Source organism: Centroberyx gerrardi, chromosome 15 (assembly GCF_048128805.1).
Source record: "Centroberyx gerrardi isolate f3 chromosome 15, fCenGer3.hap1.cur.20231027, whole genome shotgun sequence".
Lineage (NCBI taxonomy): Eukaryota > Metazoa > Chordata > Actinopteri > Beryciformes > Berycidae > Centroberyx > Centroberyx gerrardi.
The window spans coordinates 27768232-27785473 of NC_136011.1; the positions used below are offsets into that span (position 1 = coordinate 27768232).

The 17242-nt window shown below is 42.4% G+C and overlaps 1 protein-coding gene across 1 annotated transcript; it reads left to right on the forward strand.

Annotated features, from left to right (window-relative positions):
• Window positions 1-14504: 14504 nt before the first annotated feature.
• On the forward strand, window positions 14505-16509 carry LOC139914651 (protein fem-1 homolog B-like). Its single transcript, XM_071903013.2, has 2 exons — window positions 14505-14767; window positions 14877-16509. The coding sequence occupies exons 1-2, from the start codon at window positions 14520-14522 to the stop codon at window positions 16507-16509; spliced, it is 1881 nt and encodes a 626-aa protein (XP_071759114.2). The 5' UTR covers window positions 14505-14519.
• Window positions 16510-17242: the final 733 nt, after the last annotated feature.

The window sequence follows — 17242 nt, forward strand, 5'->3', positions numbered from 1 at the left end:
TCAATACATTTTTTCAACAAGAGGTTATGGCCTCACTGCTGTGCCCTTATGGAGATTTTCAAAATAAGAGTGTCATAAACGGGATATAACAGGTATGAAAATGGCTGCTCTGGCTCCAAAAAGTGTCAACATGGTGGCGACCGCAAACCCAATCTCCGGGCGTCAAACCGGCCCTCCAGAAGACGATGGGTGACGTCACACTCCTCACTACTCCATCTGTTCCTACAGTCTGTGGATGGAGCAGGACAGACAGCGAAGCCGCTACACACTGGCTGTAGCTGGTGAAGAAATCCACTGTGAAATGCTTTGCTCATAATCCTGAGCTTCACAAATTCCGCTTTCTTCAAAATGCATAAATTCAGCCAGCGGGACGCGACCGTGCTGTCTTAGGACAAACTGAATCTGGTGAGTTGGCCTTCAGCTTTTCTGCTCCTCGGAAACGGAACAGGCCGCCTGCTGACCGGAGGCCGGCGCCGACATTCACTGTGTTTAAAAAGCAAAAACTCAAAACCTACTTATTTAGCATTGCTTATGTGAACTGTATAAATGATGCGTCTGTGACCGATCTCTGTTTAACTGTGTGTGTGTGTGTGTGTGTGTGTGTGTGATTAGGTTGGACTTTTTTTTAAAAAGGAAACAGGGTTTTCACACCCAAAAATGTATTTTTGCCTACTGGTACATCTTAAAGTAATCATTTTTTGGCATTTATTGTTAAATTCATGTACATTAGGATATGGAGAATTAGCTACCAAGGTGAAAAAGTCATTTTTGATTTTAGTCTGCCCTATAAAAAACTATAATATAAATATATAAAATAAATAGTATACATATATATCTTAAAGTTTTTTTTTGGTTTGTTTTTATATACAGTGTATATACTCTGTATATAAAACTATAAAACTTTAAGATAAGAAAACTGTCTCAAACTAGTGTGTGAGAGAGAGAGAGAGAGAGAGAGAGAGAGAGAGAGAGAGAGAGAGAGAGAGAGAGAGAAGAGTAAAGGAGAAGAAGAGAAATAGACAAACAGGGAGGGAGGAGGAGGAAGAGGAGAGGAGGGAGGAAGAAAGAGAGAGAGAGAGAAGTAAGGGTGCGAGAGAAAGAGGGAGGAAGAGACAATGAGGGGGTGGAGAGAGAGAGAAGGAGAGAGAGATGGGAAGAGAGGAGAGAGAGAGAGAGAGAGAGAGAGAGAGAGAGAGAAAACACACCATACTGTAACAGGTTTGTTCCCTCCTCCGCTGTCCAGATTGAATTAACAGCATTTCTCATCATTAGCTCGTCCTCTTTTCCTTTACATCACTGATCATCCCATTAGGCCGACTGCATCCTCTTCCCATAGCATCAATCTCATTATCCAGTCCATCCTCCACCCTTCCTCTTCCTCCTCTTCCTCCTCTATCTCTCTCTGCTCTCCTCATTTCTCTCATCCCCAGCTGGACGGCCTAAACCCCTGGCGTCCCGTAGAGCCTCCTGCCATCCCAAAAATAATCCCGGGCAACAGGAGAGAGAATGGCCAGAGAGAGAGAAGGAGACGAGGGGCACGGCGCTGTGATATCGCTCCAACAGTATAATGAGGAAGGGAGGGAGGGAGGGAGGGAGGGAGGGAGAGAGAGGGGAAATGAATAAAAAGAGTGAAATGGGACTGAAAAGAGTGAGGGAGAAAAAGAATGAACAATGAATGAAGGTGAGAGAGAGAGAGAAAGAGAAGAGACAGGTAATTAACACTTCTCTACGCCTAAGTCATTATATTTTTACATTTTAGCCACTTTATTTTATTGAGTTTGTTTCTACGGGGACAATGCACATTAATTAACGTTTCTATGAATGTGCCAGTATTAGTCAGCGGGTTAGCTTTCAGCTGCAGTCCCTCAGCATGTTAAAGTTGCACCAGGCAAGATTTTAATGTAAAAATACACCTGTCATATCAGCCTAAATTACAAAGTGGTGCTGCAACAGAGAAGAGAAGAGCGTCCCGTCCCCGCTAACTGAGACTCTGTAAGATTCTCCCTATTTACCAAAATGAAATTCCGGTGTTGGGTGTGGTCACCTCTTCCCACAGTGATGAACCGAAACGTGAAGGTGAAATGTGTAATATTTCTGCTTTACTGAAGCATAATATGACCAGTAAGTATCAGCAGGTTCCTGAATGTTAGTGAGTGAAACAAAGTGAACAGTCGTCGCATTTCTGCATTCAGAAACTCAGGAGCGGGCCGAGGCTGAAGGGTCCTGCCACACCAAGGTCCTTTCAAACATCTGGCAATTTGTTTTGTCTTGCTTATCGACAAGGCAAAACAAATTGCTTACTAATCAGTAGGGTGTTCTGGTAAATTCGGCATGTATATAATCCTCCAAACTTGAATTTTATGAGTTACTTCACACACAAAACAGCGACTCCTTACCTTCAATATGTTCCAAAAGCCCACAGACAGCAGAATTGTGGTGATGTCAGGATCCAGATCACAGCAAGCGTCCATCCAACAGAAAAAAAATGCGCTAACTCTGTAAAACGTGATAGAAGGTTGGTTGTTGTTGATTGTGAAACAGTCCAACCGACCCACCGTGCTGATGGTCGCTCTACGGAGGGCGGAGTGTTGTCATGACGATGCTGAACGATAGAGGCCGGCATTGGACCAGAAATTACACAGAGACCCTTTAAGAGCGAAATCCATCAGTGAGCGGCGCTCCGTCCAGAGAAAGCTGGACTCTCCAACGTCAGATCTTCTCCTCTCTCGTCCCTTTGGTTTCCATCACAGAGCATGAACATGAACAGACTGTGACCAAGTCAACTTTGCTCGAGTCCCAAGTCTAAATGTAGAACACCAAGTCAAGTCCAAGTCAAGTCCATGTCATTAATGTCGAGTCTCAAGTCTAAATGTAGAACAGCAAGTCAAGTCAGAACAAATCAAGAGTCCAGTATCAATTTAATATCTCAAAGAAAACTAAATATCTAGGACTTTTCAATACAATATGGTTTTAATAGGATAAAAACTTGGTAAGAGCATCATGAGTTTGATTTCTATAATCAGTTTCAACTTCAATAAATTCAATCATTCCATACAAATTCAGAAAACAGAATTTAAATTCAGTCGTCTGCTGGAACAAATCTCATCACTTTCAATCTAAGTCATTTACACAAACACAAGATCTCAAGTCAAGACTTTAGAAACCTTTTCAAGTCAAAAATCTGTCCTCGTGCAGCTTTGAACATTTTTGTACAATCCAAAAAAATCCAGAACAATTCTAATTCCTACAATTTCGGTTTGTCTTCCAGGAGTCGAACAATCGCACAGTCTTGTGCAGCAGGACTGTAAACCTCAGGCTGTTTGTTCGTACGCTGCCTCGGCTCGGGGGCCATTTTGAGCGTATTTAGTCCCACAGCACAAACTCATTAAAACGTATCACATCATCACCAGAAACCACCCTGGCACATTTCGCCTCCCCCGACCAACACTGCGATATAAAATACTTCTGCTCAAACAAAATGGCATTGTCTCTCTGGATTGCTGCTGAATGACTTTGATTAGAGATGTTTCAGAAAATATCCTGCAAAAGTCTCAACAAGTCATCTTCACAAGTCATTTGAGTTTTTAAGGCTAAACCAGAATCACATTATACACCTAAGTATAATAAAATGTACTGGAATTTGTCTTGGTGACGTTGGTGCAAGACGGTTTGTTACAAAGAGTAAACCCCTTACACTACATTATTAGTTGTTTACACTACCAGTCAAACCTTTGGACACACCTGATTGAATGTTCTGTGTTTTTCATTCTCTTAAAGTCATTCTGATCTGAAGGCTTCTGCTTAAATGCTTGAAATTAGTTTCTTAGGCAAATATAAATAGTGAAGTTGATCCTATGTATGAATTTCTTTCCAAAGCCTTTGCCTTTCCATCAAGGCAAAGGGCGGCTGCTTTAAAGAATCTAAAATATAAGATAGTTTTGATTTGTTTAACACTTTTTTGGTCACTGCATAATTCCATTTGTGTTATTTCATAGTTTTGATGTCTTTACTATTTTTCTAAAATGTGAAAAATAGTAAAAAAATAAAGAAAAATGCGTGTGTCCAAACTTTTGACTGGTAGTGTAGATTGGCAGGTCAGCCTTCTGCTATAAGAAGATAATTACACAAAGCCATTCTGGGGCAGCTGCCATCTTACATAAACACTTTATTCACATAACCAAGAGGTGAGCATTACAATCTGAGATCACAAAACTATATTTCATATCAAGTTGTTACAGCCGTGGCCGTACCCCCAGAAGGTTTCCTTGTGTTTCCCCTCCCCTGTGTTCCCAGTGCTCCCCTGTCTGTCTCTCTCTCTCTGTCTATGTTTTGTTTGTGTGTGTATTGGCGTGGTCTCCCTTCCTCGTTCTCCTGGCTCCCGGCTCTGCTCGTCCTGCACACCTGTCTGCGATCGGCTCATCGCCTCTCCCAGTCTGCTCACCTGCCTCTCATCAGCTCATCAGCCTGCAGTAAATCTCCCCCGGCTCTTCGACCATTCGTCGCCAGATTGTTCAACTTCAGTGGTCGATACGCTTCCAGGCCAAATCTAGTTTGAACTCCTAGTGATTTTGTCTCTTCGTGTTTCATGTGACATGCATAGAGATTTTCCTTTGTTTCTTCTTATTATTATTGCTGTTTTATTGCATTTTATTTGTTGGTTTTTCATCTTGTTTCTTGTATTCTGTTTTTTACATTTGATTTGTCTTTTTATTATTCTGGAAAGCACTTTGAATTGCATTTGCTTGCCTGAATGGTGCCATATAAATAAAGTTTGATTTGATTCTCTGTGTTTCATGTGACTAACCAGCCTCTCTTGTGTCCCAGGACCATCACCCGCCTGCCTGTCTTCCTGCTTGTCTCCCTGCCTGCCTGCCAGCCACCTCCTAGCCTCCAAGCTCCCCCCGCCTGCCACGCTTCCCCTCGTCCCACGCTCACGCCGAGCCCCGCTCCTCCTCTCCATCACTCCCCCCCTGCTGCCACCGGAGTCCCGTTCCCTGCCATCAGCCCCTCATCCAGATCCTCCCTTACAATAAAACCTTTTTTCTTACCCTCACCACCCTGTCCGTGTCCTGCGTTTGGGTCCCTCCTGTGTCCGTAACACACAAGTTCCCAATATAAGAACAGAATTTGGAAAACATGCCGTCAGCTATGCTGCTCCATTTTCTTGGAATCTATTACAAAAAGATCTGAAGCTAAACTCTCTTATTGGAATTGATTTGAATTTAAAGAACAAACTGGAGACCTGCTGACCGTGGAGCGCTCATGTTTTTAACTGATGTGCTGAAGCTTATTATTGCATCTTTATTTTCTCATGTGTTTTTCCATCGTGTTTTTCTTCTCAATTGTATGTCATGCTGTCTTGAAGATGCAAATCTCAACATGATTACCCTGCTTAAATAAAGGATAAATACAATACAAAAAAAAACCCATAACACGTTACTTAGCGACAACTTCACATTCGGTGCAAGCGGACAGTGCAGGACATGCGACTGACAGTAGACTGTACATTTTACTCTCCATGTCTGCATGCTCTGCATTCAGGCAGCATCCTGCAGCAGCCTGAAGCTGTAGAGGTGAGAGTCCAGCAGTGCAGCAACATACCATGAAATAGTTGTTCTGAGTTGGATGGAAATGCATGGAATAAATTCTCAGCCTTGTGAAGCATGGAGAGCGTTCCTGAGGCTGCAGGCTGCGTAGTGAATTGCTACTCTCAGCAAGTAAAGTAACATGATTACTTTTGAAATGAGTAACAAATAATAACTAGGGTTTTATTTCTTTAAACTTCATGTATGCAACAAGGTGAAAGTGACATGGGCTCTATTCAGACAGGACTATGTGTGAGCGTCATGTAATTAACGAGCCTCTGCATCTTGTATAAGACTGTGTTTATGGTCAAGATTTTACAATTTGTGACTTCTTGACTTGGCAAATCAGAACTTGAAATTTGCACCGAAAATGCGTTCAAAACCTTCCTCTACAGATTCCACTGCTGCCTCCATTATTCATGACAGGAGGAACGTAGAAATCGAGCGTCTAGAAGAAGAAGAAAAATAAGTTGTGTGTCTAAAACAAATTACATCTGAAATTACTATTCGATTTACAATTTGAGTCGATTAGTGGCATTAGTATTATCGGTGGATCTCTGTCTTCAGCAAAACACCATGGGTAATTTGCGCTGGAGTTTTTACTTTACAAATTACAGACAAAGCAGATTCGTCCAGGATTAAAATCATCTACGATCTCCGCAGTTAATACAAATTTTGTTTTACTGGGGGAGGTGCTGTAATTGTAATTATTACCAATGACATCGGTAATTTTGATCCAGTACAAAAGCCCAGAGAATAGAAAAATTCAATGCAGATTAGCTGCTGTCTTTCAGCAAACTCAGATCTGATACCAGATACCAGCTTGAATTACGTCCCTGTAATGCAATAATTATGTTTTTTGTGTCCATCAGATTACCAAAACATGCGTCAATCAAATAAAAAATACTAACATTATTCAACATTCAATCCACTCACACCATTTACCAAACGCATTTTGGTCAAAAAGGCTGAGACCCACTGTGGTGTAGATCATGACACTTAACATCTGTGCAACAAACAGTAATTTGAGGGAAATCACAGAGCCAGCTGTTGAATATTCCTCTGGAATTACACAAAGTTCAGTAAAATGACATTACCTCCTCAAACTGAAGCTAATCCAATTTGCACAGTGCTTTTAAAATAAGTTGGCTTAAAACTTGAAGCAGTAACGCTTCTCTGGAGACCTTCAAGATCGCTATATTAACCTAATTAACTGTGGGAACGTAACAGTAATGACTCAGCAAAGTGGCTGCTGGTTAAAAGTCTCATTTCATGCCCCACAGGCAAGCCATAAAACCAAAACCCTCTCCATTTTGTGAGGTTTAATGGAGAAAATTTAAGGGAGACTAAATCAAATTTGACTCAGCGTTATCAAACATAATGACTGTTGTCTTACGCTCTGTTCTGGAGAGGAGCGGTGGCTGAAGTGTCCAAAAAATGTGGGCTCTATAAACATAATGGCTTGGCATGAGAGGAGTGTTAATTACCAGTCTGTTCTCTCTCTCTCTCTCTCTTACAGGAGAATCATGCTGTCAGTTCTTTGAAGGGTCAATATTAAAAGGAGTTTCAATTTCCATGCATCGGTAGAGATATTTGATCACGGCTGTTTGAATAGAGTTGGAAACGGAATCAGTTTTTCAAAAATCCATTAATATTTAGAGTATTTCCAGTTATCGCATATCATGACTTGGTCTTGATTTCCTCTCCTCCCTAAACAGCTGTTGAAGTCGGTCCAGTCAGACAGACTTGCAGCAGTTGGAGCGCTGGATTGCCTCCTACTCCACATGCTGGCATCATTTCATTTTCAGCAGATTTTACTGTCTGCAGATGAAGGTCCGGTACTGCGACTGCTCCGCGTGTGAAAATTGCTCCTTCAGATTCATTCAGCCGCTTCCCTATTAAGTAAAACATCATGAATTGCATTATCCTTCCAGAGCACAGCCATGAAAAGTGAACCATTTAAAGTCACACTGAAATGAAATTCACCTTTTTAGCTCATTCTATTCTAACTATCAAACCATACACCGACTTGACAATTTATGCCACAAAAATGATATATAATTCATTTTCTTGTATTATTATATCAAAATCCCGTTACATTTACTTCCTAGAAACAGAAAATCTTTACTGGTGACTTAATCATATGGCGTACATAAAACCTTCAACCGATAAAACCATCACAGATTTTTGAACAGCCCCGCCCCTCCGCCCCTCTCATCAAATCAAACTGTGTTTTGCTCCTTAACTGATCTCCCATTGGTTTACACTTTTGAATGATCCCTCCTTGCGCTATGATCCAATATCCTGTTTCAGCAGGAAATACATCACATTAAGGAAGCAAGATGCTCTCAAAATGTGGTTTCATTGTGACTTTATGCATTTACAAAATTTCTTCATCTTCAGTCTTCATCACATTATGCTTGACTCCCACATTCTCCTGTTTCTCCCCCCATCTCTCCCATCTTTCTCCTCGTCTCTTTTACTTGCTCTGCATTTGGAAACAAATATACAATCAACAATCTTTTTCAGGTATCTCTCTTTTTCTAGCCCGCTTTTTATCTATTTAGACTTTATTCACGCACAGCCAATTGTCCAATGGTCCTCCATGATAGCACCAAACATGGCTGCTATAGGAGATTTATTACACAACTGCAAAGCCTCTCTACCTCTCTCCCCTCTTCTTCACTGTGAAAGGTAGAAGTAAATGAAATTAGAATGGAGATGATGTTAAATGAATGTGGACTGAAAAACAGAGTGATAAAGTGATTTCATAAATTAAAAAAGACGATTTGATTCAGAAAGCTTTTAAAGAGTTTAGTTTAGACAAGAGGAGAGTAAATCGATAAATCTGATGGGCGATTTTCAAAGTTAGGAGCCATACAGTGTACAACATGCAGTATATGAATGAATACAGCAGCAAAACGTACATGCATGACCATCAGAGAAGATATAAAAACAACAGACCAGACCAGAGTTGATAGGTAGAGAGTGTTGCTTTGCTTTGTGTTTTACCTCCGTACCTACCTTGTGTCTATCATTCATCATTTGTCAAACTGTCAGTCATGCTTTAAACGAACAGCCTCTATTTTAATCAAGTCAACTTTTGACAAAACTTGACAATGCATCACTCTATTTTCCAACTGGCATCCTCATCACGTCCATCTTTATCAAGCAGTTTTTGTCACTTCCAGCCTGTGACACTCCTCTCTCAATCTCTCCCGCCTCCTCTCCTCTTTTCTTGATTAGGGTTTGACCAATATGGATGTTTGAAGGCTGATACCAATACAAGTATTTTTGGACTGAAGCTGCCAATAACCAATATTTTGCGCCATTATTCTATATCTTTAAATTGACCAAAAATGACTTTTGTATGTATTCATAATTTTCTTCTTTGAGTGGGAAAGCCTCTGAAACAGCATTTAGACTGTAAACTAAAACTCACCATTGAAACCCATGACAGGAATAATAATAATAATAATAATAATAATAGCTGCGACATGTTTATTGTTACTGCTCAATAAAGCCACAGGTCATTCATTTTTTCAAGGTTTGCTGGCTTTTCCGATCATGGGTAACTGGAACAGATGAACCCCGCCGGCTGGTGGGAGGGGCTAAAGCAGTGGGCGTGTCAACCGGAGTGGGCAGGTCTAACGTTTGTCTGTGATTGGCTGGTCAACATTTTTTTTTCTCTTGTTTTAGTTTCATTTGTTTTCGCAGGCTAGTTTTCAGTCTGTGTAGTTATATACTCTTCTACTAAGGAAGAACTTTTTGAGCCAAATATCATAGCATATACAAAGTAAAAGGGGCAATAAGTAAGTAATTAATTAACACAAAATAACCTGAATGTATCTGCGGGGGCGTTGATAGTACCAGTGACTCAACGATTACTTCACCAGGTGAGATTTCAGGTTTTAAAACTTCAAGACAACTTTCAAGACAACCCTAACCCTAACCCTAACTCAACAATCCACCGTCCTTTTAAACAGCTTCCAGTCCACCTAAAATGCCTAAAACCTGCAAAATCTACCCCCGTCTGGTTTGTTTGAGCCTGCTGCGCTCCACTCAGACTTCTGGTCTTGTGAGCGCCTCCTGCTTCTGTTTGCACCTATCAAGGCCAGAGACAGACGATGCGCGGCGGTACTGCTTGTGCAAATCTGATTTGACAGGGAGATTTTTACTTATTTGATATGCGTGGATTCATTTGCTCCTTCTGTTACATTTCGGTCACGCCTGCGTTTTAGTGTTGCACAACCTTTATGTACCAGATGGGTGAAGTGTCTGGCCGAGGCACAGTGTTGTTGTTGTTTCCTAATCACAGTTCGCTTTGACAGACATTAACATTAAGACGAGGCCTAATACATTTTTGAGCAGAATTACATTTTCGCCGTTGATGGATATCTTTGGGGTCGAAGCCACATTACTTAAGATCACAAGGCTGGAAAATACCTGCACTTCTTGACTGATGGAGCTGTCCGCTCTCAATGCTCAACGATTCAAAATGACTTCAGCCGCTACCAAAGAACTGCTTTTTGCACGGTAGTCACTTTGGAAGAGACTGAGAGAAAGAGATGATAGATAGAAATATAGATAGATAGATATACAGCATTGACAGTATTTTAATGACAGCATTGACTGCATGCATATACAAGTCTGAAACAACAGCAAGTTAATAAGTAATGAGTGAGTTAATGGTACAATAGTGAATTACGGCAGGATGGATATTGTACAAGTAATCATGTATATATTATTCAAAGAATAGATTTAGAGAGAAGATGACATAGCAGTTTATTTCTAAAACGGTGTAAGTGATGAGGAGACTTTGACCAGATCAATATAAGAATTAAATAGGTGTGTTCCCCCGACATTTAATTAATTTTGCCTCAGAGTGGTTTGATATATTGGTGTGTGAAAGTGAAGCGACTGTCTTCTTGAGTAAGTATGATCGGGTAAAAATTATATAACCTGGGTAAATGGCAGTCATTGTTCCTGACTCTGGAATAAATGATCACTTTTAGAGGACATTGATATTCTACACTGTTAGTATATTGAGATTCTGGAAATTAATCGAAAGTTTAATGCAATTTACCCTTTAAGAAATTGTTGGCCTACAGTACTTACCATATAAAGTTTTTTTTTTTTTATGTGTGTAAGCCAGGGAATGTGCTGCCCTAGGACTCTGCTATAATTATGCTGTAAAAACCATCACAGCTATAATAAAAGCAAACCCAAACAAATTATTTCCCTTTATGTCTTTGTAATATAGATGAGAATTTGGGCAGCAGCGGCCTAAAGGTTAGGGTTTGGGATGAGAGGATGAGATCTGAACGAGTTTCACAAACATGGCTGCCGTACTTCCGCAGGGTATAAATCGGTTCTCACCATTGCCAGCAATGTTAAAAATCCAACTTTCTGTCACCCATAACTCAGTCTGTGATCACTAATTTTGTGTTTCAACTAGGGCTGAACAATTAATCGAAATTATATCGAAATCGCAATATGGCCTACTGCAATTTTCAAATCGCAGGAGGCGCAATATTTGTTAAAGGCGAAATGTGTGTCAAAATACCATTTTAAATTAAATATTGTCGTGCTGCAGAGATGTCCTGGCCTACACATCATATTCTACAGACTTAAGAAAACATCTTTGTTTGGTACAGATCCCCGCAAAAATCACACCATAATCATTTTAATACATTTTTCAATGAAAATGAGAATAATGATGTAAAAATTATCATTCCCTCTAATATCGCAAATTATATCGCAATTGCAATATCAGTCAAAATAATCGCAATTAGATATTTTTTCAAAATCGTTCAGCCCTACTTTCAACATAATGTATAACAGGTGTTGTCATTGTCTCCCCCAAGCTCCCCCCTCTGTCTTGTTCTTGTTTGATTATCGTATTTGATTATTGTATATCTAGACTGTATAACCATGTTTGCCTTTGTTGTCCCCGTTTTCCATTTCTGCTTGGGATCGTCAGGCCGCCAGTTCGAATTCCCAGACCGGCTGGGAAAATCTGGCCATGGAGAGGGGATGAAGAACACTCTTGATGCCATTTAGCAAGGCAGTTAGCTCCGAGCTGCTCGGCGGCTCAGTGGCCGACAGTAGAAGAAGAAGAACTGTGAATGTGTGTAAGTGCATGAGTGTAAAGCAGGGCGTTGCTGAAAAAGAGCACACTAAACTCTTCCCTGGATAAATAAAGGTTAAAATAAGAACAAACAAACACGCCCTCTTGACCCCTTGTTTGTTGCCATGGCAACCTTCATCTTTTTTTTGTCTCTGAACACAGTATGTCCGTCTGCCCGTCCCGTCTCTGTCCTAAGCACTTTCTCTTTTAAAAGGCAATGCCATATAAGGTTTTTATTGGTTGACCTTAAGAAAATACAATATAACTGCCTTTAATAGCCGTTTTAGAGGGCAATATTGAATATTTATCCCCGTTCATGCTCTGTGGAGCGTAACAGTGGATAGGAGGGGAATTAAAAACAACAAAATAAATCCCTTCTGAATGCTTAACCCCCGTACTGAGAGCCAAGGCTTCCAGCAAACCTGGAACAAAACAATAATGTCTTCTCATGCATGGATATCTACTTTTAGTTTTCTGCTCTCTTTTTGCTTTTGTATTAATTAAAATGAACTTTACTCATATTCGACTAACTTGAAAGAATGGTGCGTCAGTTTTTCCTCTATATGGGATACAGGAATATTTATTATATCTGCTGTTAGAACTTTGACCCCTTACTGTTTCACAAAATGAGAACGATGTCTTCAAATGCAAATATGTTTCCCCAGCAGGAAAGGATTAGGTGGAGTTTTCTACTGGGAGGGAAGTTTTCAAATCAAGACCAAAATCTTAACCTAACCTAAGACAAACTGTTTTACTTGCCTAAACTTAACCGTTAGCTAATCATCTCTGAAAATGTCGTGTCCAATTCATGCTTCTGTCACATAATCCTTTTGTTGTCGAAAGAACGTAATCTTATTTGTAGACAAATGGCTCGTGACTTTCGTTGAATGCTCCGAACAATTTTATTAGCTGACAACCTTGCGATAACCAGTAGGATCTTCATCAGGTAAAAATGATCGAAACATTGTCAATTAATAAAATTGTTGGGAGCATTCAAACGAGAGTCGCGAGTCATTTTTCTACAAATTAGATGCCGATGTGTACACGGTTTGGCTCAGCACCAAAGACATGGGATGTGTGTAAGGACTGTTGGAAACTTATAAGAAGAACCAGTAATCCCTTAAAATAACCTGACATTTACATTAATTCACCCCTTAATTCATGCAAAATCCCCTTAAAATTAATTAAAGGAGTTATTAATGGAGGAGATCCCATCAAAACCACCTTAAACACTTCTTAAATTTTGACTCTGTACTTTCTAATTTAATGTAAAATTCAGGGAGACAGGAACCTTCCATTAATAACTCATTAATAAACCTGCATAAAATTCATAAAAAATCCCTTTAATTACTCGTGTGAATCAACCCATGAATAAATCCCTTAAAAACACATGATACTAACCTTACTTTTTTTAAAGCTATGTTATTTTTAATGGATAATTAATGTTTATGTAATGGAGAAATTAAGGACATTTCGGGGATGAATTTAAGGGGTTTGGTTTCGCAGTGATTCTACAACAGCAGATCTAGCGTTCTATCCCAAGCATCTTACAGTATTGTGAGTGTTTCTGTGTACAAATAGTTTTATCCTGAGCAGCCTACAGACACACATGCTTGTTTGTTGTCTGATGTGAACTTTTTGTGAGCATGAACTTCAAAGTTCATGCTCACAAAGTTTTTTGTGAAACTGTGTTGTCCTGTTGGATGCCTGTAATGGTAGCAACTTGGGATTGTAAACTTATTCTATTGTTGCACTTATTGTAAGTCACTCTGGATAAAAGCATCAGCGAAATGCCTGAAATGTAAACTGTAAAGTAGAAATGGTGGCATGGACAAAGACCTGCCTCAAATTTAGTAATCTCATTTAAGAGAGAAAGATGACAGTGACGTTGAGGGGAAAGGCAGGAGAGGAGAGAGACAGAGTGGGAAGTGTAAGAAGTGAAGTGCAAGACTGGCTAACTGGGATGAATGTGGATCTGTCCAGATGCTGTTTAAGGATTAATCCATACAGTCTGCAGCAAGCGGAGCACAGAGATGCCACTACTGCAGGTAAATTACTGCCACTGCTAGAGAGAAGGGGAAATTCAGAAAAAACTGTAATTTACCTTAGTTTCATTCAGAAACACAAACAAATAACACACTGTAGTGTTAAGAAATGGTGCCTTTATCATTACATCCAAAAAAGTGTCTTTGAGTACTTAGAAAAGCGCTATATAAATAAAATGTATTATTGTTAGTGAACACCTTCTCACCTGATGGACTGTGTAACCAAAAAAAAACAAACAAAAAAAAACAAAAACCTCTTTATCTGTCTCTATGCACTCTATGCATTGCCTCGTAGCACCTATGTCCTGTTGGACCAGAACTTACTTACTCTCGTTGTTCTCTCCTAACTAGAACCTTGCTTGTGTTGTATTAAAGTCTCATGTGTACGTCGCTTTGGATAAAAGCGTCTGCCAAATGGAAATTGTAATTGTTATTATAAAAACAGAGTCATTTTAGTGCTGTAACTTGTAGGAGAACCAAATCTTAGTGTTTTTGTTTTGTTTTGAAATCATTCCCAGGTTCCAGAATTTCCAGGCTGAAAAGCTGCATGTTAGCCTGCTGCTAGCCGGCTGCTCAGTTGACTGAGACACAAAACCACAAGCTGGACGGTTTCAACTCGGAAAGTTCATCTGCTAAACTTCTCCAGCAGAGTCCGGACCGTTTCTACTGTGAGTCGATAAGAGATAAGAGACTTTGAAGTTTACACTGCGGGCGTGACTTGGGCAGAAAGTGGAGGTCGTAGCTCCCTGTTGGGCTCACATGGAGTCTCTGGCCGGCTACGTGTACAAGGCAGCGAGTAAGGGCTGCGTCATGAAGCTGGCCTTCCTGCTGCGGAACCACTCCGAGTCAGAGACCCGGTACCTGCTGAGCTTTGTGACTGAGTTGGCCGGCCAGCGGCTCACCCCGCTGATCATTGCCGCCAAGAAGGGACACAACAATGTGGTGCGTCTGCTACTGGATCACTACCAGGTCGACACCGAGCTGACCGGCACGGTGTGGTTCGACGGGTAAGGAAGCTTCACACTTTGTTCATGTTGGTAAATAAAAGTGAAACTGACTAAAAGTGAAGTGAATGCTGAGTGTTTCCTGACTCCCTGTCCTGTCTCCGTCCTGCAGCTACATCAGCGGCGGCGCCACGGCATTGTGGTGCGCGGCTAGAGCGGGACACTTTAAGGTGGTCCGCCTGCTGGTGAGTCACCATGCCAACGTCAACCACACCACCATCACTAACTCCACCCCCCTAAGCGCTGCCTGCTTCAAAGGACGGCTAGACATCGTTCGCTACTTGGTGGAGCACGAAGCTGACATCAGCATCACCAGGGAGTGCAGCAACACCTGCCTGATGATCGCCGCCAGCGAGGGCCACACGGACATGGTGAGCTTCCTGCTGGAGCGAGGGGTGGACCCCAACGCCAAGGCGCTCTGTGGGGCCACCGCCCTTTACCTTGCAGCACAGGCGGGCCGCCTGGACATTGTGAGGAAGCTGGTGCGCTGCCAGGCGGCCATGGTGGTTTGCGGACAAGGCATGAACCCACTGAAGGCCGCGGCAGCGTGGGGTAAAGCCGATGTGGTGGAGCTGCTGCTGACGCACACCGACTGCGACCTACGCAGCCGTATCGAGGCACTGGAGCTGCTGGGTGCCTCGTTCGCCAACGACCACGTGAACTACGACATCCTGAAGACTTACCACTACCTGTACACGGCCATGCTGGAGCGCTACCGCCGGCTGGACGACATCATCACCAAGGAGCTGCTGCCGCCCATCGAGGCGTACGGTGGGCGCAGCGAGTGCCGGACGCCGCAGGAGCTGGAGGCGATCCGCGCGGACCCGGAGGCTCTGCACATGGAGGGGCTGATGGTCCGCGAGCGCATCCTGGGCTTGGACAACATCGACATGACGCACCCCATCATCTATCGTGGCGCCGTCTATGCCACCAACATGGAGTTCGAGCAGTGCATCAAGCTGTGGCTCCATGCGCTTCATCTGCAGCAGAAAGGCAACCACAAAACGCACATAAACCTGCTGTACTTTGCCCAGGTCTTCTCCAAGATGGTGTACCTGGAGGAGCCGGTGTCGGCCATGGCGGTGGAGCAGGTGCTATGCTGCAGCGTGCTGGAGATCCAGCGCAGCATGGCTTCGGTGGAGGCGGCGCCCAAAGCCGAGCTGCCGCAGGCCATGGACGACTACGAGTTCAACATCTTCACCTTCCTCTACCTGGCCTGCATCTCCACCAAGATGGTCTGCAGTGACAAGGAGCGCACCCGCATCAACAAGCAGATCTACAACCTGATCAAGCTGGACCCGCGCTCCCGTGAAGGTTCCTCACTGCTGCACCTGGCCATCAGCTCTCACATGGCAGTCGAGTACTACACCAACAAAGTCTGCAGCTTCCCCAACGCCCAAGTCACCAAGCTGCTGCTGCACTGCAGCGCGCAGGTCAACGCCATTGACCACGAGGGCAACAGCCCGCTGCACATCATCGTCCAGTATCACCGGCCATTCAGCGACTTCCTCACGCTGCACGCCATCATCATCAGCCTGGTGGAGGCCGGCGCGCACACTGATATGACCAACAAGCAGAAGAAGATGGCGCTGGACAAGAGCACCACCGGCGTGTTGAAGAACCTGCTGAAGAGCCATATGAAGATGAGACTCAAGTGCCTGGCAGCGCGTGCCGTGCGGCAGCACCAGATCACCTACCGCAACCAGATCCCCAGAGCGCTGGAGGAGTTTATGGAGTTTCACTGAAACCAACTGAGAACTTAAACAAACCAAATAAACCGACAGACTTATCGTTCTTTTTAAAGAATTTCTTATAATTTTCTAACAAACAAACCAAACTGTGCTGAGGAAAACGATGTTCAAGCGGAGCTTGGATTTCCTGTTGATGCAGTTTCTCTTTTCTCTGTCTGTTCAGCCATGGTGGCTCATATATATAGATATAGAGGAACAGAATTATTTATACGCTGTCAGACTTTTTTGGACAAAAGATATGTGTGTTGAGAATGATGTTTACTTGTGTCTAAATAACTGAAACTCATGTCAGTCTTCCCCCACATTTTGCCACCTGTTTGACCCACTGCTGAGTACAGAAGTGACAACAATGACGCCCTGTTAGCACCATCCATCTCTGTCACTGCCCAGGGCTTAAACACAGTTGGATGGCAGTGAGCAAGAGAGACAGAGAAAGACGCCTTACACCCCACTTGAATGCATGAGCATTCAAGGGACACAGTAATATTTGATACTTACCTGTCTGTCTGTCTGTCTGTTAGCAAGATATCTCAAAAAGTAGCACATCGCCTTTAGGGATTTACACCAATAGACGCAATAACGCATAAACAGTTTTTAGCCGTAACTATTATGCTGCGTTCAAGTACTGCTGGGAAACTCCGATATCCTGGACTTCCAAGTCTGCTGCTAAACAGCGTTGCATTCACATGCTATTTTGTCAGAAAATCAAACCAGGAAGACTCATTCA